Source organism: Ooceraea biroi, chromosome 5, assembly GCF_003672135.1.
Source record: "Ooceraea biroi isolate clonal line C1 chromosome 5, Obir_v5.4, whole genome shotgun sequence".
Lineage (NCBI taxonomy): Eukaryota > Metazoa > Arthropoda > Insecta > Hymenoptera > Formicidae > Ooceraea > Ooceraea biroi.
In genome coordinates, this window is record NC_039510.1 from 16,223,428 (window position 1) to 16,250,002 (window position 26,575).

Here is a 26,575-nt window from a genome sequence, read left to right on the forward strand (position 1 = left end):
TCAATATTTCTCTGCACAACTTTCGTAACTGATGCCTTAAAAAATTATTTAAGTTGTTCCATTGCCATAAAAGGTCGAAATTATAAAAATAATGCTCTTAGAATGAATATACATTTGATGAGTAATCAGAAAAAATCCGAAGGAAGTTGTATCCCGTTATTATTACCAGCATTGACCAAAATTATTCTATCTTTAGTCGATGTTTGACGAGCGAAAAGGAGAGAATGATTTGCCAGTATTGGCAGTGATTAACCTAACACAGCCTAAACAGTTGAGAAATATTTAATGCAAATCAATTCATTACTGCGCGTATGTTTAAAGATACAAGCGATTGTTGATTAATCTGTCCCAAAGAAACGCAAAGTACAGATTTATTTAATATATTCGTTCACATTATTATTGCGGAGTAAATTACATCAATAAAATAATTCTCCGAGAGAATTTTTTTATTGCTTTCAATCGTAATTAACTAATCCCGGCATAGTAATACGCAACATGATTCGTGAAACGCTTTTATAACGTACAAATTCTCGATTAATAACCTTTGCTGAAGTCCAGTTAACATTACGAATGCTACAAAACACTTTTCATTTTCAACACTTCCTTCTTTTTATTTGAAAGAAGAAAGAGAATAGAAAATATTTTGAAAATATTTTGAAACACTCGCAATGCTAATTACAGTCTTTTGTAACGAATGATACAAAACACTTTCTTGTTTTCTTTCAAAGAAAAAGGACAGGAAATGTTTTGTAGCATTCGCAGTGCTAACTGGACTATAAACAATCTCGCCATGTATCACGTCGCTAACTTTAGATGTTCTTAGAAAACGCTATTATTTTAGTACATTAGCCAATCTGTTTTCAGGCATATACGTAACACTTCGCGTGTGCTGGACATAACCCTACTTTAAGTTGTTTGAAATTGAGATGCGAAAAAGTGCATATGAAATAAATAAAGCATGTATGCATGTACAGCTTTATTTATTTCATATGCACTTTTTATCGATCTTCTCTGGTCTAGATCTTGCATGTTCTGCTGAACGGTGATACCTTAGAATAGAATGTGATTCTTCATCACGCACGCGAGTGTCTTGAGTAGGTAGAGGCTCCAGTCCTTTAGGTGCTATTATCGCGTAGTCTACTCCTGGTGCTAACCATCTCGTCACCAAGCAAGCGGTTTCCAATCGATTAGAATCGGTTGGAAAGATACAGAGGAGAGAAAGATGAGTTCCATATGGATTTTTTGAGGATGCTTTTCCATCAATGGCAGAGTAGATTTTTGTAAATAAATTTAAATAATAAAATAAAAAATATAATCCTAACTGTAGTAGCGTTTGTAACAGCGTTAATTCTTCACTTTATTTAAATCCATTATTAAGAATGAAAATTTATAATATTTTAAAGCCAGTAAATGAGAGAAACTCTAAACGTTCAACAGGTGCTATTTATAAAAACCGCTATTTATATCAATATCATAAATCCCGATCAGTAAATGCTGATAACAGGACAAATCAACTAATAGTCTGTTAGTAGTTAGTTCCAATAAGTGCCAACAGTGAGAAGTTAATAATGATTAATAATGATCTTTTAGTCAACAAGGTATTAAGTGAGATATTAAATGTCACATCAGAAGCAAAAGCAACTGAAAATTTAAATAAATATATGCGTAAGCAAAAATACACATATCTTTAAATATAGAATTGGAATATATACTTAATCTCTGAATAGATAATATTTATCTCGAAAGAAAATGTTATACCTGATATTGATAAAATAGATAAAGTGTGAAATATGCTAAAATTAACTGAAGAAATTGATTGAAAAGTTTATTGTTTATTGTTACATGAGTACAAAAGAAGATCGATCAATAGCAAATTTCAATACTTTTATTTTATCGCAGGACAAGTAATTAGAATTCATTAATTTAAATTCAATCGATGATTTAGTGTAATCGCAGAAATGCTTACAAGCTTATATATACTTAATCATGTTCTGCGATACATATGTACACCAATATTTACATGTAACTTCAATAACGTATACTCGTCAGAATATACTTTCTCTATAGTGTATATATGTATACAAGTATTATAAATATATATGTATATTCGTATTCAGTTATAAAAATTGAGCAAATTATATTATTAAGAATAACAGTCGTTTAGAACATGGTGCTGAAAAATTCCAGCAATTATGTTAATGAAAAACGCCACAGTGGAGCAAGAGCTCAAATTATAAATAATAGTTAAATGTAATTAGTGCCCATTTGTTTTAAAAAAACATGTAATATAGAAAGTCGATCTTATACTGTTAGTGGGTAAAATCCAGAAAAAGAGTATTTAAACACTAAGCGAAAACGACGCAGAGTAAAATAACCTCAAGATGGTATTGCTTTGTGTAGTATTTTATCAAAAAAATAAATTGTACCGAAAAAAACATAAGCATATATAAATGTTGTTCACTTTTCATTAAATTATTTTTTTAGTATATAAATATTCTTCCAAGATTGCTCCATGATCATGTAACAACATGTAATAATAAATAACAATACACACGTATAAATAAACAATAATATAGTATAATAATATAAACTGTTAATTTTTTCCTATACATTTAATATTTTCATCTGACATTGTTGCACGCCCATTTGCATGTATGTACACATGAAATGGATTCACAAACTAAATTATATCTACAAAAGAAACAAATTTGGCAAAATATCTTTTTATACTTTGTATCAATTATTTTCTCTATCGTTAATTTTCGCTTGTAATGTTTAGTAATAATCAAATAATTAAATAGTATGCCTTTTATAGCTGCTTCTCATTTGTGCTGCAATAATGGCACATTTTCTCAAAAACCAGTCTTTGATTTATATTACGTATATCACGATCGACGGAATCTTCTTTTGACTAGAATTCCATGTCCACTGTACTTCGAGTGTTTTTACTAAATGAGCAATAAGTAAAGTAGGGGCATTAGGGTAATTCCGTAAATTTATCATAAATTTATCGTACAATCAAGAAATTATAATTATATATATATATATATATAGCATAAAATGTGGATGAAATATAAATATCTTATTTCGAAAAGTATGTGAAATCGAGTGACACCTATCAAAATTAATTTCTAAAAGAACAAGGTACTTTACAAAGTTAGAAGTTATATACAATAAATTACACGTAAACAGCGGAAGCATTTCTGGGCTATAATATCAATAACGACTCTTATTTTACTGATGATTCAATAGTCCACACGCAGAATAAACAAATGGTCAAATTAATTGTCCCGCCGTGTAACAGGCTGCATTGTTCGAGATTATCTACAGACTATTTATATCACAATTACGCATGCAGCGTAGTAAAAAAAAGGCATAGAGAAACTTGCGAGATTTTGAAACGTAATACTTTTTTTGTTTCCTTTTTTTTACAGGGAGATATTACCAGGTATGCTATACTGTCCTTTTCTAGAATGCGTATCGACTGCCCTGACCGCAAAATGATAATTGTTACCTTCAGAAAACTGTAATAAAAATATTATTCTCATAATATAATGAATATATCAAATGTTCAGAAGTTCTAGATTATTTTCCATTATTGGGACTGATAAAAAAACAATTACGGCATTGATGTCGCATTTTACCTGAGTTAAGGTACACGCCATAGGTAGCGGCAGCGCCCGGACGTCTCCCACTTTCTTCCACAATGACGTACTTGGATTCATACCAATCATTTCTTGATACGCGTATAGTTGGTAACTAGCAATGTCTGCATATTTATCTGACAGATTCATGTTCCAGGATAGCACTATACCTGAAACATTGATAGCGTGTTAGAACTTTCGACGATTTTAACTGATAATAATTACTGAATTACTTAAATCGGAATTTACCATTCGAGACTTTTGAAATTTTTAATGACGGAGCGGGTGGTGGGAGTTTCCATCCAGATGTCACTGCATAATTCGGTGTGTCTGGCAGTGGTGCAGGATGCTAGAAAAATATATATATATAAAAAGAATAAAGTATAATATTATTCGAGTAAATATCATAGAAACAATTATATTCTTTTATATCTACCTTGTTTATCTGTATGCTTGACGCCGGCGTGGTCAGTACGCGCACAGTGCCATTCGCGATTGTTGAGATTCCTGTGACAGAGTAAAATTAATAAAAGCAATTAAAATATCGCAATTGTAATACTTCATAAAGTTTATATATTATTTTATCTTACACGTGTGTCTTATAAAACACATTATATTAACATTAGAATAGTTAAAAGCATAAAACTGTTATCTTGTACCTGTCTTATACGTAACAGTCGGAAAGGGTGGCCTATTAGTCACTGAAGTCACTGGTCGTATCTAGAAAAATCCAATTTTCCTATTTACATAATACTCGTAACAGTTATTAAAGTTGAGTAAATTCATGATTACTAGAAAAGCGAGAAAGGAAGGGACTTCCTCGGAAGAGATGAAAGAGATTGGTGCAAATTACCAATGTACCTGCGGATTGGTGTTTGACGTTATCAGTACTTGTCTCGGTGAACCTACAGTACCTTGCATCACATATGTGAGTCTGGATGGATTTATATTATTCTAAACAAAATTTTTAACGGATTCAAGCGTTTGTCTTCGATATTATGCTGATTTTGTGCTGATGTTATATATATCATGATGTATTATACAAAAATTACCATTGACATAAGAATATATGGACCCGTCCATATGTCCCTATGTCAACGATAAGAACAAAATACTTACTACAATGGCAGTTGGTGCTGGTTGGTTAGAAGATATCACTTTTATACCAGTTTGTTGTGTCGCAATCGTCACGTTTGTCGGTATCGTTTGTATCACCCTTTGGAAGGTTTGCGCGGGCTTCGACGTTACATTTACTTGCTGCTCCAGTACAGGAGTTGTAGTAACGTTTGCTGCTAACGTCAGATGCAGTATATTAAATGATGTAATAATTATACACAGATACACATGATGGTCTGTTTTCTTTTTTATAGCTGCATTGCTGAAACACATGCGTGTGTTACGCATGTGTGTATATAGACAAAAAAGTGAACTTACATTTACTCTTTTCCTCTTCATCTGTGAGATCAATAAGGTCGCTCTTTCTTGACTTAGGTGTCATCAGCGTCGCAGCTTGGCGATTAACTTGATTTGGAATTTTGCCGTTTATAACAATAGGCTGAAGAGTAGGCTGCGATGGCTACAAAAATTGCAATTAATGCAACAAAACAATACGATATTAAAAAATTACATATTAATCGCGAACATTAGAGATGTATATACATAAGTCTCCACCACTCTTGGGCACAGCCCTAATATTGAGACAAATCGCACATTACTTACAGCAGGCAAAATTGGCTGAACACCGGTAGGTTGACTAGTTATTGTCAACGTGTGTTGCGAGTCCAAAGGTTTGGCAACTACTAAAGCTGCCGGCGTGACGGTAATAGGCGCCGTTTGCATGGGACTTTGCGAAATGGTGGGAGCAGACACGGTCACCACAGGCCGGGGCGATCTTACCTTGATCCCACCGCGTCTTGGGCTAGTTGCGCTGCTACTCGATTCAGGAAGTGAAGTACTAGCACTGGTAGGGACGTTTGTAGACTTAACGTATGACGTTTGTTGTACCTGCCGTAAATTCTGTATTCCATGTTCCTATCCAACAAGACATTTAGTCAAGCGAATACCATGTACAAATACTTATTTTGTGATACGTACCGCTATGAAGTTTACTTGTAAACCAACGGATCTATTGATTTTTATAGGCGCAACAAGTTTATCAGAATTTGTGCGGCGGTCTATCGCATTACGATTCAAAACCATTTCGAAATCCTTCACTTGTTTCATCAATTGCTGTAGCTTTACACGCGTTATCTCTTGATTTCTCTCGGATATACGAGCTTGTTCTCTAAGTTGTCCGATTTCACTACGCATTGTGATTGTTTCAACAATCTTTTGAATTAAGAGTTCCTCAAGTTCCTTAATCAAATTATTAATTATGTCAGTAACATATTATAAGCAATTGCTGTATAATATATATTTATCGATATTAATTATTATTTGTAACAGAGTTTACTTTAATGCAAATACTCTTTTACCTACCTCCTGCGTAAGTTTCGGTAGTTTCTCCTTGATATTTCTTTGGAAAAACTTTTCGATGAAGGCTAGCTTCCGAATATCATTGTTTCTATTTTCTTTGGAATTGATATCCATTTTCATTTTTTTAACACTGCCGTTACATATCTCATTGTCCTGACAATTACGTTTTAATGAGGAAGAATGTGCGTCCTGATTTAATTTGTGATTCACCGTTACAAGCTCTTCTGTACTATCACTAAAATCGCTGTCACTATTAAGATTAAGATTTTTTCTGATTATCTCTTCTGCATTTCTAGCAGTTCTTCGTTTCTGCCGCCCGCTTTCTCTTCCGTCTGTAACTATAAAATGCAAGAATATAACATACATATGTATATACACACTAAATAACTAAAGTACACGCGAAAGGAGTAAGATAATTATAAATTATCAAGGAAAATGCATATTAAAATCATCCCACATACAACGACAAACATTCTACGTAAAAGAGAGAGAGAGAGAGAGAGAGAGAGATGTTTATTTGCACCCTGGGACTAGTCCCCTCAGGCGCTCAACCAGCAAAAAATACAAAGCAAATGAAAAGAGTACAATAAGACTCAATTACCGTAGATACATGACACAAATTATACATCGCTTTACATAAAAAAAAAAAATAGTATAAAATAAAAATAATATAAAAGACAGAAAGAGGAAAAGTGTAGAAATGATTTATTCCACAAAATATATTTCTTTATAGTTGATGGATAGAATCACATAATTATAAAGGAAATTATTTCTATTATTTTCTTTTCATGAAATTATTTCTATTACACAGTCTCTTTATACAAGCTTTATAAAAATATAATTATTAAAGTGTTTGACGATATGTTTCATCAACATTTCTCACACAAAATAAAAGTTATTTATAAACATGCATCAGTAAATCAGTTTAGAAATTTATCGAATATCACAGTCGAGACTATATGTAATTGCTCAAAGGTTTTCTATCAAAGTCTCAAAGTTTTCTCCTTTTCTTTAGTCCTCTTGGTACAAGAGATAGACATAGCCATATTTTGCATTCTATGTAAAATATTTCCTACCTTGTTTAACTTCTTCATCTATATCTTCAGCATAGTGTTGTGTCACACAAATTCTTTTTGATCGTCTCCTTCTTGGGACGATCGTATCAGCACTTGTCTGATTCTCATTTTTAATTTTATTCTCATTATTAAGATTATTTTTAGTATCAGATTTTTCAGTACTTAATAACATGGCTTGTAATATAGAGGGTGTGTTATCATCTATTATTTCGATTACAGAATTATTATCACGATCTTCGCTCATTAATTCTCTTATGCCTTTTACATTGAACGAATTTTGATTTTGCATTAATGAAGTACTCGTTTCTTTTTGCATGGACTTTGCCTCTGACGTATCTTTGTTTTGTGGTACATGTTTATCTTCTTGATTTCCATTTTTATTTTTCACATGTTCAATAGGGTCTTGCAGATTTGATGAATCATTAATATTATTCGGTTTAACTAAATCCACAGAGTCTTGTTTATTATTAATTTTAGTAATGCTCGAGTGTTCTACAGAGTGATCATTTGCAGTAGTCTTATTGACTACTTTCTCAATTAAATTATCGTCATTACCGTTAGAATCAGTTGTAACAATGATTAAGTTTTCGCTATTACAAATCTTATCTTTAATAGAATCCGGAACGGGATTATTACTGTTTACATTGTCCGACTTATTTTCTATGCAATTATTTGTGGAATTTGCTTCTTTACAATCATCATTTACTTCTTTTATATCATTTTCAATGCAATTTGCTTGTTCTGTATTGCATAGATCATTTTCCAGTATATTTATACACAAGTTATCATTTTGTGAGCTTATATCTTTCTCAGCATTTGCACTGACTATTTCTGTAATGTTTAATTCTTTACTAGATTTAGAACTACACTTCTCACTAGATTCGGTAGCAGTCATATTGTTAATTTCGGAATTTTGTATATTATTTTCTATTAGTTTAGTTTCTGGTGTATATTCATCTGAGGGTAACGCTGAATTTTCCGGGGCCTTAATAGCTGTAACAGATTTTGATGATATGATCTATTTTTCTTTCCTTCCAATTTTGTTTTTCAAGTGGAAAACAATAGTAAGGAGCGATCGTATGAATCCAGTTTGCAAATGTTGATCAATGTTTTTTATGTCGTCACGAAAACCATTGGTTTAGTGATTAATATTAACTATGATTATTCTTCCATAAAGACATTACCTGCTTTACACTTCTTTTGCACCGATTCTTCGACGTCAATCTTTGTAATTTCTTCCAGATTTTCTTTTAGACGTTGTTCTTCTTCTTTCTTCTTATCTCCATCTGCAGATGATTGTTCTATAAAAACAAAATACAAGTTTCTAAACATATTGAGGAAAATACATGTCATTCATGTACATATTGATTTTTGCTGGCATTTTGCAAATCATATTATACATATATGTATATATTATTTATTTGCAAAATGCCAGTAAAAATCAATCTAATCTAATAAAACTAAACAAATCTAAATATCTATTAAGGATGGCACATTAATAACAAAAATGTGTATAAGGTGCTGCTATTCCTTGCTATCCTTGAATATTTAAATATATTTTTTGTTACATACTATATATATCACATATAACATTACAATGTAATATTACATTAATATATGATTGATACGTTCAGTTTTCTATCAATCTCTGGTGGCTTTCGTGTGCACATTCTGTTAAAACATGATCATGTGGACAGAAATTATTTACTGATACATCAGCTGTATTTTGCTTACTGGGAGACAGTTGTATTCTGGTATTATCTTCCCAGCAAACACAAAGTAACAGGTAATATACATGTTAGTTATAATTTCCCACTCAACAATGTAATTGTTACATAACACGTATGTTGTATTTATATTAATGAATGGGAAATTATAACTAACATGTATATTACCCTGTTACTTTGTGTTTGCTGGGTTATTCTCATATTTCTATATGAATTAATTATCTTTTATTTATAAAAGAAAATTTATTTATAAAAGATAATTACGTACCAGCTGTTTTATCTTGCGACTTAAATTCTGAAATATTTATGCTTGTTGTAATATCTTCTTGCTCAGCATCCTCATCATCAGATAATCTTAAGCGCAAGCTATCATCAGACAACGCATCTTCATCATCACCTTCCTCCTCTCCGCCAAACAATAATTCATCCTCTTTTTCTTTCGACAGTTCACTAATGTCAGTTCTGTTAAGAGTGGAGATCGTAGGGCTATCTTTTGAATTACATGCTGTCTCAGCTTGCGTATTCTCCATTATCAAATTGGACGTCACAACAGTCCCGTTTAACTAGTCAATTAAACGTTTCCCAATCTACAATTAAATAAAAACTACTTAAAATATGCAGCATACATTCGACCACGCAGTCTGTCAAATGGCACGTTTATCTACACCATTGCAAGAATAGATTATATTTAAAATATTATACATACAACAATCATACTCAATATATAAAGTACTGTTATGGCACATTGTCAGTGATAAGTTAAAGGTATTTTATTTAATAAATTAACAAATTGATGTAGTTATGTTGATCTTTATTACCATAATCTTTACAATCATAGAATATCACTCACATTTATTCAAGATTATTTCAGAATGTGTTATTAACGACATTCACGATGTAGATAATTACAATATATTTTTAAAAAACGATAAATAATTCACAAATGCAATTTAAAATTGCTAACTGATAAAGAAGTATCTAAAAGTTTGAGATCCCCATAAATAGTCGTCAAACAAAAGCAATATAAAGTGATTTTGATCGCACTTTTAACTGTACGTTTCCAACCAAGAATGCAAATATCACGCGTATGATTAGACAGTAAACGTAATCGTTAATCGTATTAAATAATAACGAAGCATCGCGCGTTATTAAATAATAACGAAACATCGCGCGCACAGTTGGCCAGACGCCAACCGTATAAAACTGGTGCATTAGGGATGAAGAACTCCCTCTACTATGTAGGTACATATCTAAATATAGATAACCTGCATAACTTTATTCCTGTATAAATCGTAATCAATAACTTTTTACGCATTCATGTACTATTCTTGAGTGTAACAAACCGGAGTCGAAAAAGAATTCTTTTCCGTGCGAATTTAAAGTAATTACCATTTTTAGAAAAGAAAATGCACAACGAGTGAAAAGTTTTAATAGTCAAAATATTTATTCTGAAGCCAGTATCCCGTTCCAAAAATTTCTTTGATTAAAGTCGACGAAAAAGCTCGTCATCTAAAATTGGCTCTTTGCTCTTTCTACCCCCCTCCCTCTTTCTAAACTTCCCCCTCTCCCCAAGTGCGTATAGTATATTTAATGTATCCTCCTTCTTTTATCATAAACGTCTGTTGTCTCTTTCGAACATTTCTCATTATTATTTAACGTTCCAATGCACGCTGTGTTATCGTTTTTTGATATCGATTTATAGATATCGGCCATGAAAACAAAAAAAGATTAGCGTTCTAGCTGACGTGAACTGTACACACATACGTGCGCGCGCGCGCAAACACGCCTCTCATTCTGGATCGATGGCCACGTGAGGTCACTACTTCGTTGGACGTGTGATTGACGCATAAGTTCGCCCCGTTTCGATGAAACAGGAAGTTCTCGTGCTTATGACTCGACACGCAAGTAGATCGTCGCGGGACTCGTTCACGAAGACCGAGTAACGAGATCGGGGCCCGATTATAGGGGCCTGACCCATGGGTACGTCGAAACAAAAGATGGCGGACGAAAGATGCACTCTCCGCCGTGTAAGTGTCGTGCGACGACCGCGAGTGAAGATGCGCTTTACGTTTCGAGACGGAAAAGATATCTGGTTCATGTATTTTTGTCATAGCTTTGCCGGCGTGTTATCATTTTTGAGGACATTGGCGTTACTGTACGTGTAACTTTACACGGATCTAACAAGTGTAATATATCTAGGAAAAATCAAGGTTAAATTTAAGGTTCATCACCTTATAAGTGGATCGGTTAAAAGTGATTATTTCACGTTGGTGTTAAAATTTAGGAGAATAAAAAAAAGCGAGGAAAAGAGAATGCACGAACGAGATGGTCGCGAGGAATGTAACGCTCCATCGAGATGTTCATTCGACACGAGACGGATGCGATAGAGCGAACAATCGCACCTTTAATCTAGCAGTTTAGCACAAAAACCGAACGATTACGGACTTCACAGACATACCGCTACCGTCATTCGCTGGTACGCGGATGCGAATTAAAGAAACCGCGCGAACTGGCCGCGACGTCAATGACAAGTTTACGCATCGAGCGTGCAGCACACTGTACTTAGGCCCCGAGACTCATTCCGAGGATGGCCGAACCTGCACGAACCGTGTTGCCCAGTACTGCGCAACGTGATTCGCGATTCGCTGCGCAATAACGAAAATCTTATTTTTAACCAGTGCGGATCAACTATAGCGGCGATTATCCGCAAGTTTTGTCATCATATTTGTTTTTGTATCTTGTAGAAAAATCACAAAAATATTGATATCAGCAAAATAATGATTTGCAATTACATTCCTTTTTTTTCTATCACGTGATACGAGTTTGCTTAATTTCCAGCACTTACATGATTTATCATATTTGAAATTGAATCGTATTCTTCTTCGAATATAAATTTAACGTCACAAGTCAATATTTATCATTTTATTGCACATTTTTGGCGTTATAATATACATCACATATATTCAGTCCCATCGTGTGTATATTTTTCATTTACATCAGATGTAAACCAGATCAGATTCAACTTGCGATCAATTGTTCAATATTTAACACAGTTTTGGTATTTGTGAGATTTTTCAGCAATCTCAGTTTCTTCATGAATTTATTTTATTGAGCGGTGATGAACAACCCCTCCCTTTTTGCTCGGGCAGCCAATAGCAGGAACGGTGGTGGGAGAAACGACACACTTCCGCGAGTTGCGTGACAATCGATTTTTTCGTCGGTTTACTTCGATTTGAAAATCCAATATTTCGTCATAATATAAAGTTTTCACTATTCCGATTGATTAATGTTTCTTTAATATTTAATTATATTCACACTTGCACACGTCATCCACTAGATTATTGGTACTGTTAGAGTAAATTCGTTTACTCTTAATCCAATAACCGGATTCTAATGTAACATCGAAATCAATAGACATTCGCATCAATTCGTCTCCGATTGGTTTCTAGTAATCAAGTATAATCAGGACCGTCTTTAACACGGATAGTGCTCAATGTAAGGACACAAGTTTATACTTTTCCTCCCCTCTCTTTCCCAATATCGATTATTATACAATTTTCTAATAAATAACAAATAAAAAGAAATTTCAAACACAAATCAATTAAATCGAAGATGCAATGCATAAAGAATGCCATCAATCCAAGTCTGTATCACAAAGAGTGTTCTATAATTTTGCATTTCTACGGAAATCTAGCTCCATAAAAATAAAAATAATAATAACATATTCTGCAATTATGTTTTACTTTGCGAAAAAAATATAGTGCCCTATATTCACTTATTGTTAGTGCAAATATTCATGAAGAATTAAATGATGAAAATGTTTTCCAACATTATCTCTCATTAAATGTTTTTAATTTCTAGAAATAAATTATTTTAAAGTATGTTATCAATCGTAAAATTTGCAAATCCTGAGTATTATTTCTCATTTCCTTCAAGTATATATTTGGTCGTGCTCATAGACACAAGAATTCACAGATAAACTCAACTTGACCTTGGCTTGCGATTGGCTGGATGACTTCATGTCACTATTAATAATCAAGAACTTACTTAATTTTGATTTTTACTAAAATGTTACTTGAAAATATTTTTTAAATTAAGAAATATATATTTTAATGTAACACACATATTTAATATAAATATTATATAAATATCACACTATAAATGTGTCATTTAAAATTTTTTTATCATAGAGATATTTTTAGACAAAATTATATAAAAGTTTTACAGCTTATCGTTTCTACCAAATTCTGATAATTTATGAATAACGAAAGCTATGTATATTCGAAAATCATGATTCATCTAATACAATCAATGAGTATAATTAAAAGCAAAAATGATTAAGATTTGCTAAGAATTTAAAAAATTTAAAATTACCAAAAAAGAAATGAATGGATGTTTTCGAAGTAGTCAGTTGAACAAGTGGCGCCATCCGTTGCTATTTTTATTTTAACGATGGATATTTTTATACGCGTACAAACAAGAGGATACTTTACAGACCAGAGTAACGAGAAACTTGGATTTTGTTATATTTTAATTACGTAATCTTTTTGCTTTAAAAAACAGAAGTTTACATTACGATAGATAATTATAACCTAATAGCACATCAATATAAAGTACAAGTAGCACTAAATGGATAGATACCGATATCTAGAGAAACTTGTAAAATATAAAATGATATAAATAATTTATTTATAACATGCGTGTTAGTAATTATCTCAAAAGATATCAAAATGTTTGGCAAATCGTTTAAATTATTTATATCAAGATATGAATAAAACAAATACAAAGATAAAATGCAAAATACCGTGAGTTTACAATAAATAAAATATTCTACAGTAAAATTTTATAAAAATATATATCAAGTTGAATTTAAAGTGCGTATATTAATGCATTCGGATCGATCAGTGTCATTTTTAGTCCCAGTATTACATATAGTGAACAATGAAGATAACTTGTAACAGTTAAAATATAGGTTAAAATATAGGTTATGTGTGTGCGATAAAAAGTAATAAACGAAACAATGTTGTTTAGATAAGACCAAATTGTATAACTAAAATTTCACAAATATGTTTACGTAATTTCGTGAAATTTTAGTTATACAATTTGGTCTTATCTAAACAACATTGTTACAAGTTATTGATTTTCATTACACAAGAATCTATCTATAACGTGGGTAAATTATACTTATCGCATGCTAAACATTTTGTTTCGTTTAATCTTAAATCGACGAAATCATTCGGCATGCAGTTGAGAGGAAACAACAACAAAATGGCGAACAGAACGCTATCTAAAATGGTATCGTTACTAAAGCATCTCCATGGCAACAACAAAAGTAGCCGCAAATTTGGGCCTTATGGCCCAATTTTGACATGTTTTATTCGACGGAAGGCCGAATTATTTATATCATATTTATTTTAAGAAAATTAAATAAAAAATAGCTGAATTTGCAAAACAAAAAAAATTAATTTTTTAGTTTTTTTTTACATACAACTTAAATCTCAACAAGATTAAGATCTGCAAAACCTAACTAAATACAGCATATAGTTATATATATATAGTAAGAAAAATCGTGATAAAATTGTCGAGATGACAAACTCTGATTCCCATAGCGATTAGTTCTAAGCAATTGAACAAACTAGAATCTACATTAAGGTGCTAGAGTAATGCTGGCTGATGAACTCACGTTACGTTATTGCGCGAAAGATGTGGAAAAACTGGATGTAATGATGCATATACTTCTCAGCACGTGGAGAGAGGTTATATTTATGGTAAATATACCAGAAATGACCGTGCGCTTCTGATACTTGTCTATCGAGTAACTGCAACGTCGCAAGCTAAACAAGCGATATTGGCGACGTTGCCGGTTCTACTGCGACCGTTACTACACCTAATATTGTGCCACATTAACATCGCGAAATTCGACAAGATTATGCGAAAATGAAGATATATATGGTTACCACGAAATTTAATGTAGATCGAAAGATCGAAATATGTGGCGATCTTAATGGTAAATCATAGGTAAACGCACATGTAAAAGTTATCGACGTAGACATCGTCACGCGTTTCAGGCGAGACCTTGTCACGCATGCGCCGTGCGTGCCTAAATCCTCCCATCAACAGTTGCAGCCAAACTGCGAGGTTGCTTCTTTTTTTTCTGCATCAGAGATTTTATGTTCGTACAAATATCCTTTTAATTGCTATAATTATGAACGCAGAAGCTGTTACGATCAACAATCGTCGATTTTGCGATTTTTGCAAACAAAAATGTCGAATCCGACGAGTATTGTTAATGTCTCGAGGTGCATTGTTGCAAGGAACTGTTATTGCCATTAAGTGCACGCCAACAAAGTACATAATAGAAGATGTAATACAAAACGATATGTTTGTTAATCGGTATCAGTAGGTTAGGGAGGCTTTTGTTAGGCTTGCATGTGGCTACTATTGTATGTTGCTTTGAAACAATGATACGTCTTTCAAGTGGTACAATAATGTTATTACCATTCCACTTCCAGCATATGAGAGAATTTAAGAGCGTTGCTTTTTCCTGAAACCATTTTGTTTTTCTGATTTGCAGCTATAGTGCGATGCTGTTGCATGTTATGGGGATTCTGTCCTGGTCTGTGATATAAATATTTTAACCACAGTTTTAGTAAAATTATATTAAGTATGATACATGGTGATATTAAGTATTACTTCATACAAGTTTTTAAAACAACAAATATTATCCTAACAGATATACAAGCGAACAATTATTACAATATAAATAATTAGTACAATATAAAGAAAATCTATACATTTTGATAAGTACTTCTTCATTTGTTTATTAGTGATTAAAAAAATTAAGGGAGGCTAAGTACTTATTAATTTAATGGAACTGAGACATTAACAGATACATAAATTTAAAACAATCATAAACTGAAATGCACAAAAAAATCATAAAAGTAAAACTATATTCGAAATTTTTAATTATGCTCTTCTTGAGAGGAAACTCTTTTCTGTGAAGAGTGAGTGAAGAGAAATTATATACACATTATCATTTTTATAAATCAAAATAAAAAAGCAATTCATCAAGAAAATGAGTTTTATTTCCTCAGAAAATGCATCATTAATATTAATGACAGTTTTATTTATAGCAAAATATTTAAGATATTATATATATTCCATAAAATTTCATAAAATTCAATATTGATTATTCATCATGACTCATGAGATCTACAAAAGACATAAAATCCCTTAATTAATTCAATATCTATATTTCCAAGAAACACAATTATATATAAAAAATTTTATCTAATCGGCTAACAGTCAGATTTCTAATTTTACATGATTTTGCACACTTCATAAACTATCATAAAATTAATCGATTTGGATTATAAAATTTTAATATTTAAGATTTACATTTATTACTGAAGATATGCAGCAAAACTAACATATCATCTTATCTGCTTTTTTCAAGGCGCAAATTGTTTCTCGGACCAGATGCAATAAGTGGAAAAAGTTGAATAATTTGTATAGTTGAAGAACACGCCAATTGTATACAGTACAATAGTATAATAATTGTATATAGTAGTAGGTGTATGTTGCATGTATGATGTGCATGTATGATGTTTGTATATGTGCATACATGCATGATAAGTAGATGTATATGATGAATATATAACAATTATATTTACTTGTGATATCTACTTGGAAAGGAATCTCAATCGATACTATATTGTTGATATCTTCAACAACCTTATTATAGGTATAGCATGCTATAGGTATAGCAGTAGATATAAGCTATAATAGTAGATGGAAGGTATAGTAGTATCTACTCGTTCTTTCGTCTACTAGATCCTAACGATCGATACTGAACAAAGCGAGTGGGATATCTAACAAGTCAAGCGGAAACGATCGCAAGTGGCGGGAATTATAACTTGATATAACTTCGTTTTACTTCACGTATATAACTGATTTAATTTAGAAATTTTTGATTATATATTGTACATGTAGTATTATATATCGCTGTACATAAACTATTTCCATATTTTATTCGACATTTCTTAATTTGCTCTATATGAATTCTCTATATAATTTCTGTTCAAACAATACGTATGCATTTATCATTTTCAAATGGCACATATATGTTCAATAATATGTATTATGTAACAAAATTACAAATTTCATATTAAACTAACTTTACAATTATCATTAATAAAAAAAAAAACATTGAAATCTCCTTGTCTCTCTTTTCTCTCCTAGTTTCAAGAAAATTCTCTCAAATTCTCAGGCTAAATTTAAATTAAATTTAAATAAGATTTAAATTCCGTCGATAAATAGCAATTGAACGAAGCAGTGTAATTTTGAAGAGGGGATTAGGCCGGCTTCACATGAACCACTGGTCGCGCGTTCGCGGCGACGTGTGTACGGTGCCGCAGGCGCGGCATCAACATCACGTTATTGGTCCAACGGTGATCGTTGCGCGCGGATGAATGGAGCTGCCGCGCGTCAGCGCGTACTTACGGCGGAGTCGGCTCGTAACTAGACGGGCGGGCCAATAAAAGCTGACGTGACGCGCCGCGCCGCGCAGCAAGGAATAGAAAAACATACATACGAGCGATCCGAAAGGGCGAAAGCAGTCGCGCGCGGGGGTGGTGGAGATGCCGCAGTGAATCGCAGCGAATAATAAAGGGCAAAATTGCGGGGACAAAAAGGGCGATGCGCGCGGATCACAGGTCGGCGAGGTGCACGGGCTCGCGGTTGGGCGCGGGGTATGCCGCGTGATAACTTTCACTCGACGAGCGAGGCCGACAGGCGGTAGAGAGGAAACCGATCCTCCTCTCCGTGCGGGATTCCTGCGTCGCTTTTCCGGAAGAGAGCATCGCGCCGACGAGTGGGCTCGCGGTGCGCGCGGGGCTGCGGGTTTTTCTCGCGCGGGTCGCGTAACACGGCGCCGTGGCTGCGTCCGCATGCGTAATAATTGTCTCCGTTTCGCGACGGGCCGATCGAAATACATTGTCCGACCGAAGAGCACTCTCGGGGTACTCGGCGAAGGAAGGGAAGTTGCTGTAATGGCCGCCGTGTCATGAAATGAAGGTGCCGAGCCAGTTTTGTGGTGCCACAATGGAGGATAGCTGCAGCCCCGCGTCCCAGAATCACAACGGCCAGCTGGCCGGCGGCGCGAACGTCTCCCTCGCCAACAACAAGCAGCAGGGCGGCAGCGACAACGGCAGCAACGGCGACGCCAAGGACCAGCGGCCGCAGTACTCGATGCCTGGTATACTGCACTTTATCCAGCATGAATGGGCCCGCTTCGAGCTCGAGAGGTCCCAGTGGGAGCTGGACAGGGCGGAATTTCAGGTACGGGCCCCGATTTGACAGCACCGGACCCGCATGTCGCGCCGCGAACCAACCACGCGATCATGATCCGCCTTATTGTCACTTGAGCTGTCATGTGACAAAATGACTGTGGTAACACATAAGGTCCAGGCAAACATTGACGGTATGGACGTTTGCGGTGGAATATGTTAGCGAGCAATGTCTTTGTAACGCGCTCAGAATCTATAGTTATTCGTACCACCGTAGCTTTTGACTCTTATGGTGTCAAAAGAGAGGCAGCAAGTATGTTTTCTTTCAGTTTATTCAAACGGTTCGTGTGTCTAGTAGAAAATACTGTTTGTGTCTAGTGAAATATGAAAAAAAATTTCTAATACATAATAATGTTTACAATGACAAATTGCCGAGTTGATTAACTTTTGGTATTTTGTCGCATAGGCTAGGATAGCTTTTCTTCAAGGTGAAAGAAAAGGACAGGAAAATTTGAAGAACGACCTCGTGAGGAGAATAAAAATGTTAGAATTTGCACTTAATCAAGAAAGGTAAATGATAACTAAATATAATATTATATATAATTTCAGCTTGCATTATTTGTAAGAAGAAATCCAACACACGCCTTACACGATAATAATACATAAATTTAGAATTATATGCAATATATTTTAATCTTATAAATCTCTGGACCTACGTGTAATTATATGTATATATTATATGTATTTAATGAAACGTTGCATATAACAGATGTTGAATTTTTTATTTAAAAAAAAAGATGTAACGTAATTGTACATGCATATATTTTTGCGAGCTAAGGCCAGAATGTGAAATCAGATAAACCCGATTAAGACTTACTATTAGAGTGTACTGTGTACAAGCAAGATAGATATTAGCATCGTATTATTAGACTGTTATTAGGCTGGTTGCATTTCCACGTCCATATTTTATAATAACATACACTATCTATAATATTATAATATTATGATGATCTTACAAAAAAACGCTATATTTCTTATAATTTGTGCAGAGCAAAGTATAATAGCCTAAAATATGGTACTGACTTAGTAACGCAAGATGTCAAACCACCACTTTATGAAGAAGGTACCACATGTAATGTCTCCGAAGGTGGTGGTGGAGGCAGTGGTGGTAGTAGTGGTGGCGCTGGAGGAGGAGGAGATGGAGAGGCTTCATTTACATCTGTCAGTAATGTTAGTTGGAGACAAGGGCGTCAACTTCTAAGGCAGTATGTAAAACATTTGCTTTGACTTCAGGAAGACACCACTTTTCAGTTTTGCTAACGCATTAGTTTCCTTAATTATTATTTATTCTGTTTGATGAATATACATAGTAGCGGGGGAAAAGGAACATACAACTATTTAATTTCACTCTAGAAAACGGTTACAGTAGAGTTTCTTTCAGATATTTGCAAGAAATTGGATATACTGACACAATAATAGATGTACGGTCAAACAGAGTACGATCACTACTCGGTTTAAATAATAATACAGACACGGAGGAAATGAACACTCCGGCATTAAATGGAAATGAAGGAGTTCACGATAAATCAGTTCACGATAAAGTCAGTCCAAGATCTATGCGCAACGAGCGCATGGTGCGCATGATAGCAAAGAATTCCTCAAAGAAGGTAAAGATCAACACAAGCTTGCTTATATATTTTTTAATTAATTACTAAAAGCTAAAAAAACGAAAAGTAAGAAGCAAACTAATAAAGATTTAAATGTCTTAAATGCCAATTGCAATTTTGTTGTACACAATAATTTCTCTTTATATATAAATAATAATTATTCTAATTTATAACACTCAAAGGAATAAAAAATAATAGAGTTAAATGAAATTTTAGTATCTTATCGTATCCAGAGAAATAACTTGTGCATGTCATTTCTACGTAAAAAATGATATTTTTCCAGCCACAACCATCTTCTATAGCAGAGGCAATGATATTAGACACAGAAGCGGCTGTTATAGCGAATTTTGAATTTTTGGGTCACACAGATATGGACATGGAAGAGGAGGAAGGCGATGCAGAGGATGAAATTTATGATGCAAATACGGACAGCAAACCAAATAAAGTAACTTTTATTATATCCTTTTATATATTCTATATATATATATATATTATATATATATATTTCATCTATGCTACATTTCGTTGTACTAGCAATATTCTTTACTGCTATAACTTTCACATTCATCTTTCAGGCATCTATCCCCCTTCTAGCAGAGGATGTTGATACAGATGCCGAGGCGGAAGAAGTACTAAACGAATTAAATCTTCTCACAGAAATCGAGGAATCACCGCCTGGATCCATTCACTTGGAAATGAATTCTTCAGAATGGAGTAAGTAATATATTCATCGTCATATATTGGAAGAAAAAATATATTATAAGCTATTTACATTAAACTAGCAGTATCACATTTTGCAATCTAACAATAATCCCCAATGCCATCTCGTAGATGCATTGCATAGAGGATTACAACCAGATCCAAGGCGTCCGAATAAAGAAGGTGACTCGACATTGGAATTAGGAGAATTAGAACAATTATGTGTTAACAATGATGCAGAGATAACATATGATGTAAGTTTAGAAAAATTCTTTCCGCAAATTAATTCGACATGCGATTCACCGATGCTGATATCGATACCGTCGTCTCACTCAACAGATGGTTTCCACTACGAAGGAGACCTTCAGAAAAACATGGAACGCGAAATACACGTTACGGTCGCATTTCGACGCTGTCAGGGCACTTGTCTTCCATCCCACAGAGCCAGTTCTCATCACCGCGAGCGATGATCATACACTAAAATTGTGGAACCTTCATAAGACTGTACCAGCGAAAAAGTTCGTAGATTCAAGCTGTTTTATCGCGTAATCGCTAATCGATAAGTCGCGATAGAGGATTCGTTATTTTGGCAACGAATCGCGCGCGCGTCTTCTTACGTGCAATCTCATAATTTTTGCAGGTCAGCTTCGTTAGACGTAGAACCACTTTACACATTCAGATCACACACTGGACCTGTACTGTGTCTGGCCATGTGCAGCGCGGGCAATCGATGCTACAGCGGTGGCTTGGATGGCAATATCCATTGCTGGACGCTTCCGCCACCTAACATCGATCCTTACGATTCGTACGACCCAAGTGTCCTTAGTCACACGTTAACAGGGCACACGAACGCCGTTTGGGGCTTGAGCATGTATCACTTGCGCCCCACCATGCTGTCATTTAGCGCGGACGGAACTGTGAAATTGTGGGCGCCGCAGGCCCCACAACCGCTTCTCAATACGTATGTCTCGGAGCAAGGTACGCGAACGTTATTCTAATATTCCGAACTTGACACTGTGCCGTCCAGCGATAATCAAACCGTGAGTCGTATGTTAAAGTAACAAGAGAGTCTGTAATTCGCAGAGCTTTCTTTAGCGAATGTGTTGATTCAATGTAAGTTTTCTCTCCGTGTCTGTACGCGCCCGTGAACGATTACACGTCGTAATGCACAATCCCGTTCTGTTTTTTTTTTTCTAGACGGCATACCGACTTCGGTTGACTTTATCAGGGACGAGCCGCACAAGCTGGTCGTAGCTTATGAGGGTGCTTGCGTGGTGTTTGATACTGAAACCGGCGCGATCGTGGCGCGATTGGAGGCGAACGAGACAAAAGGCGTGAATCGTGTCGTGGCGCATCCGACATTACCGCTCGTCGTGGCCGCGCACGAGGACCGGCACATCCGATTCTACGATCACCGGTCGGCCACGCTCGCTCACGCGATGGTGGCACATCTGGATGCGGTTACTAGTCTCGCTGTGGATCCCCATGGTCTATACCTACTTTCAGGCAGTAAGTAAAGTGATTCGTAATTATAGTATACCTTATCGTTCACCTTTACAATTACTTTTTGCATCTATATTACCTCCATATTTTACATTACTAATTTTAACTCCGTTTTATTCCGTCACCGCCCAGGTCACGATTGCAGTATAAGATTATGGAACATGGACAACAAGACTTGTGTTCAAGAAATAACAGCGCATCGGAAGAAATTCGACGAAAGTATTCTAGATGTAGCGTTCCACCCGTCACGACCGTTCATAGCGAGCGCCGGCGCCGACGCTCTCGCCAAAGTGTTTGTGTGAAATGTGTAAAATCCGAGATACACTCACTGCTATCAAAATTGTTTCTACCACATCAAACCGAGCAATCTTTTGTACTCGTATCCTTTTTTAAATAGCGTTATAACTTTGTGTCCATTTATACATACACGTACATACACACGACACACAAGCATATATATACATATATATATATATATAAAAAACACGTACATACATATATATATATATACTTCCAATTTCCGTTTAAACTCTGATCGTTTTACCATCTCCAAGGTACCGGTTTATAAGGAAATCAAATCGAGTAGATATATTGATAAAGGAAGTGAAAATTATCCATAACTCTTGTCTGACAGTCTATGGGGAGGAAAAAAAAAGAGGATAAATTTAAATATGAAAGCTGCTTATTGATGTCAATCATCACTAAGTAACCAATACTATTTGGAATAGCGGGGAGGGGTCTATTGTGTAGAATATTAGCCGATATAGTCCTGATAATTAGAGGAATCAGCCCCTTGCCCACAGAATCCTGGAAGTACACTGCCGCGGTAGCGTAATATTTATCCTTACGTTAACTATTTATTACCAATATCGCCGTTACTGTTGCACAGCTACTGGGGATTAATACAATCGTAATAATCGACGATACAGTTGTCCTAAAAAAAAAATGTATTAATTAGTCTCCCATTACACATAATTTTTCCTGCTGCCTTATATATTCATCGAGGCTAGCACATAGTAATAATAACAATAATAATAATAATCATAAGCTAATAGACATTAATAACAATAAATTATAATTGTGTGTTTCTCTGTAATATATTGTATTTAAAATAGATAACTGTGTAAAACGTATTATAATGAACAGTTTTTTATTAAAATCTCATTCCATTACTTTCTTACTTTGTATTCCCATAAAACGAGTTCGATTTCGAATCAACGTTGCGCCTCAAGTAGATATATCGCATTGTCGCGTTTGCATCATTTACAACGTTACCATCGCGAATTATCGCGAGTGAAAGTGATTAAGTGCACGTTTCTCGAAAGTAGTTTCGCGCGGTCATATGACCACTTGATTTTATTCCGCAATTACACGTGACTCGAAGCGCGGCACGTCCCCTCCTCTCCCGCCCAGTGCTATTGGATGACTCAAAGGAGCACGGGCAAGGACGATGGAAATTATTCACGCAGACTTTTTTCTTAAATTGCATCGCGTGCCTAAAATTCCATTCGAATAACGATCCGCGGACCGCGGCACAGGATGCCATCTCTCAGTAATCGATGCAGCAGATGTATTTGTAATTACGTGTCTGGAGAAAACATTTCTCCGCCAGATGCGAGCGTGCTAATCAGCTGAACGCGATCAGCCATAACGTTTGTATGTTACTAGTGAGACCCCGTGATAGTCCCCCGTGACTTGAATCGAAATGAGAGCCGACGAGAGTTGCCAATGATGCGAATGAGAGAATGAGGAAATTCCGTACGCTCGTGCCCGCTGTCCCAGGCATGAGAAGAGCACTTCCAGCTCCTTGAGTCGTTCGTATTGTTTCGCACCTCGTAAGTGTTAAGTCCTTAAATCATCTCGCGCCTATGTACGTGCGTACTAAGAGGTTAAAGCGCAGCTGAAGAACGAGTGCGGAGGAAATTGGTGAAACAATGCGAGTTCTCGGCGTGACAGGAGTACTCAGCCGCTCTAACCGACAACTGACAATCTGTCTAACTGAATCCCGTAAAATCCTCGGACAGGTTATGTGAGATCGCGCACACAGGATACTCGATCCGAAAACGCCAACCGAGACAGACGTCCACGAGTAATGCTGCGCTCCGTTCTCTCATGAGTGTCGTCCTTTGAAGGCCCGGCGATGGAGCGGAATGGTGCTAGAGAGATGGAGGAGCGAAGATGCATTCGAGACACTGGCAAGGCTCTGAAGAAGTATGGGAGCACAGCTAAGCACATGACACGAACGGAGAGCCTGGTCAAGCACACGGTGTGCCCTACGGATACCCTCCAAGGAATAGCTCTGAAATATGGGGTTACGGTACGCATATCGTTCATGCAATTCTGTCTCTCGCTCCTCTGGTTTGTGCTAATTCAATCAATCCTCAATGTTGCGCTAATTCGATCAATCTCAGTCAATATTTGATATTGCTTGATTTGCTAAAATCTTTATCATGTTAACCATTGATATCCTTTCTTCAATCCCTGTAGACAGAACAAATAAGAAGAATAAATAGATTATGGGCGTCAGATAGTTTATTTTTACGAGAACATTTGCTTATTCCCATTAGTACAGACAGTACTACTTCTGTACACAATGATGAATCGGTAGCTTCTGAAGAGCACGATATTCCTCCAAATGTAAGTAGGATTGGAAAGAAATCGTGAAAAGTGATTAGTGATATTTCTATCAGGGACGGGTACAATTACCACCAAATATGCTGCATTGTTGCAGATATCTAGTCCTTCTTCGATATCGTCGTCTATTGATGATGAAGGTTCCGTTAATGATTTCTTAGCTAAAATGGATTCCTCGATAGCTAATGTCAAGAAAGAAGTTAAACGTACTCAAGGGAACAGTGAGTAAGTTATTTTCTGCTTTATATACATTTAGAAAAATTTGCGTTGCTTCAAATACATATTTTATATGAGAAAGTACAGAAAGAGAAAAGAGTAAGTTTTACAAGATATTTCCCTTGTCAACAAGCTCAAATCTAAACGTGACAAATTGTTAGAAGTGGGAAGCACAGCGCACTTTTATTAATTAAATTATCCTATTGCAGATTCTGTACTGACAATGATATTTACGTACAACGACGGCGTGGATCGGCTAAATTACGAAATTCATTTCCCGTTACGTCGAATACTTATACAGCGCCCCCCTCCGATTCCGTCAGACCTACGTCCTCTAGTGATATGCATAATTTTCCAACCGCTGTAGTTATGACGCAGGGAAGAAGAGTGAAGACTTCTTTACAGAGGCTCGAGCAGCAACAAGACGAAATGTTCCAGTTGTAGCATTTAAGTTTCATTGGGCTGTAATGTTCTGAGTGTCGACTGCTATTAAAAAGCTTGTAGGAAAGGATGTACTGTATATCAATATCAATTAATACAAATAGCAGGTTGTTTTTCATGTCTCTTGGTTGGTTGATCCAATTATAGGTTTCCTTGGACTGCATTGCCCTCTTCTGATTTTTGTTAAAATTTTGTTAAAAGATCGATTGTATGGGATCGCAGCGTTATGCTTGTGCAATAATTATATCAACCTTACGACTTTCTTTCGTCGTAATAATATATCACGAAAAGTGGATCAACTAACTTTTATACTATTTAGACATAGCGTTGAACTGTTTTACATAATGTTGCTTACGTGGACCATACGTGCCTTGGATAAAAGTCTCTGCATTATGTAAGAGTTCTCTCTATGCTCTATGATTTTGCTTAGTTAAATAATTATTAACTATTGATGTATGTTTCTACGTTTTATTTAAAAAATGTTTTGATTCAGGAAAAGTAGCACTTTACAAATTTAATGCAAGTTGCAAACTGTCAGGAAAATCAATACGTGGAAATAAATACTACAAGATATTAAATTAAATGCGAATAAAATGTAATAGCTACTTATATAGTGCTACAAGGGTGATTTCTTGAAATAATTGTTATAACGATAATATATTTTATGTTTTCTTACTTATTATTATAAAGTTGTTTAGTTACTTTTCTTACGATGCTAAAAGAACATACTTAGCATATATGTATAAAATGTGACATTTTTGTATATATATAATATATTAAATATATATATACATATATATATATATATTGTTTAGAAAAAAGCAAAGGTTATTATAAATAAATTAATTGAAGAGCAGCAGCAAATATTATTAAGATATTATATTAAAATACAAATTAGTTCCTTTAATATTAATTCTTAATTAATTATAATTAATTATTAAAATATCACTAGAGTACACTTTATGTATATAAATACTTATTTATTTATATACATAAACTAAACAATTATTTTGAATATTTTACAATCCCTACGATTCAATAAATTATAATTCTTCGTCAAATACGTCATAACGAAAATCCATAGAAGTTAAAAACTTATAGAGAACAAAAGTTTATTATGATTATGACGTTTTGAATTAACACATGCGTGTATAAAAATATGATAATTTTCAACGATATTACGACGGGCACTTAAAAAATATTACT

The 26,575-nt window shown here is 34.8% G+C and overlaps 3 protein-coding genes across 11 annotated transcripts; 2 read left to right on the top strand and 1 right to left on the bottom strand.

Moving 5' to 3' along the window:
- Positions 1 to 1,805: 1,805 nt before the first annotated feature.
- Positions 1,806 to 14,991, bottom strand: LOC105286493 (activating transcription factor 7-interacting protein 1). Of its 8 annotated transcripts, none has more exons than XM_026969965.1 (15): positions 14,606 to 14,991; positions 9,191 to 9,509; positions 8,380 to 8,496; positions 7,196 to 8,188; positions 6,123 to 6,457; positions 5,739 to 5,999; positions 5,364 to 5,675; positions 5,079 to 5,220; positions 4,764 to 4,936; positions 4,506 to 4,598; positions 4,304 to 4,364; positions 4,081 to 4,151; positions 3,894 to 3,993; positions 3,645 to 3,814; positions 1,806 to 3,524 (listed from the first exon to the last, which is right to left on the bottom strand). In XM_026969965.1, the coding sequence occupies exons 2-15, from the start codon at positions 9,450 to 9,452 to the stop codon at positions 3,429 to 3,431; spliced, it is 3,186 nt and encodes a 1,061-aa protein (XP_026825766.1). In that variant the 5' UTR covers positions 9,453 to 9,509; positions 14,606 to 14,991; the 3' UTR covers positions 1,806 to 3,428. The 8 variants fall into 8 exon arrangements, 7 of the variants coding, with proteins under 7 accessions (XP_026825766.1, XP_026825768.1, XP_011349782.2 ...); XM_026969967.1 differs by lacking the exon at positions 14,606 to 14,991 and adding an exon at positions 11,381 to 13,036; XM_011351480.3 differs by lacking the exon at positions 14,606 to 14,991 and adding an exon at positions 11,154 to 13,036 and having other exon boundaries at positions 4,764 to 4,933.
- Positions 14,992 to 17,991: 3,000 nt separating this feature from the next.
- Positions 17,992 to 23,024, top strand: LOC105286495 (striatin-3). Its single transcript, XM_026969516.1, has 11 exons — positions 17,992 to 18,261; positions 18,676 to 18,779; positions 19,259 to 19,474; positions 19,651 to 19,876; positions 20,160 to 20,321; positions 20,452 to 20,590; positions 20,708 to 20,829; positions 20,915 to 21,093; positions 21,216 to 21,553; positions 21,773 to 22,084; positions 22,211 to 23,024. Exons 1-11 carry the CDS (start codon positions 17,992 to 17,994, stop codon positions 22,378 to 22,380), a joined length of 2,238 nt encoding a protein of 745 aa, XP_026825317.1. The 3' UTR covers positions 22,381 to 23,024.
- Positions 23,025 to 23,490: 466 nt separating this feature from the next.
- LOC105286496 (lysM and putative peptidoglycan-binding domain-containing protein 2) lies at positions 23,491 to 26,054 on the top strand. 2 transcript variants are annotated; one of them, XM_026969517.1, is made up of 5 exons: positions 23,500 to 23,913; positions 24,103 to 24,395; positions 24,566 to 24,715; positions 24,810 to 24,937; positions 25,138 to 26,049. In XM_026969517.1, the coding sequence occupies exons 2-5, from the start codon at positions 24,219 to 24,221 to the stop codon at positions 25,370 to 25,372; spliced, it is 690 nt and encodes a 229-aa protein (XP_026825318.1). In that variant the 5' UTR covers positions 23,500 to 23,913; positions 24,103 to 24,218; the 3' UTR covers positions 25,373 to 26,049. The 2 variants fall into 2 exon arrangements, with proteins under 2 accessions (XP_011349786.1, XP_026825318.1); XM_011351484.3 differs by having other exon boundaries at positions 23,491 to 24,395; positions 24,810 to 24,933; positions 25,138 to 26,054.
- The last annotated feature ends 521 nt before the right edge of the window (positions 26,055 to 26,575 follow it).

Coding starts and splice junctions, on each gene's coding strand:
- LOC105286493 (XM_026969965.1), bottom strand. CDS start 9,452: ATGGAGAATACGCAAGCTGAGACAGCATGTAATTCAAAAGATAGCCCT. Junction 6,000..6,122: donor TACCGAAACTTACGCAGGAG/GTAGGTAAAAGA, acceptor AATTTGATTAAG/GAACTTGAGGAACTCTTAAT. Junction 3,994..4,080: donor CAAGCATACAGATAAACAAG/GTAGATATAAAA, acceptor ATATTTTTCTAG/CATCCTGCACCACTGCCAGA.
- LOC105286495 (XM_026969516.1), top strand. CDS start 17,992: ATGAAGGTGCCGAGCCAGTTTTGTGGTGCCACAATGGAGGATAGCTGC. Junction 18,262..18,675: donor TGGACAGGGCGGAATTTCAG/GTACGGGCCCCG, acceptor TTTGTCGCATAG/GCTAGGATAGCTTTTCTTCA. Junction 21,554..21,772: donor TACGTATGTCTCGGAGCAAG/GTACGCGAACGT, acceptor TTTTTTTTCTAG/ACGGCATACCGACTTCGGTT.
- LOC105286496 (XM_026969517.1), top strand. CDS start 24,219: ATGGAGCGGAATGGTGCTAGAGAGATGGAGGAGCGAAGATGCATTCGA. Junction 24,396..24,565: donor CTCTGAAATATGGGGTTACG/GTACGCATATCG, acceptor CAATCCCTGTAG/ACAGAACAAATAAGAAGAAT. Junction 24,938..25,137: donor CGTACTCAAGGGAACAGTGA/GTAAGTTATTTT, acceptor ATCCTATTGCAG/ATTCTGTACTGACAATGATA.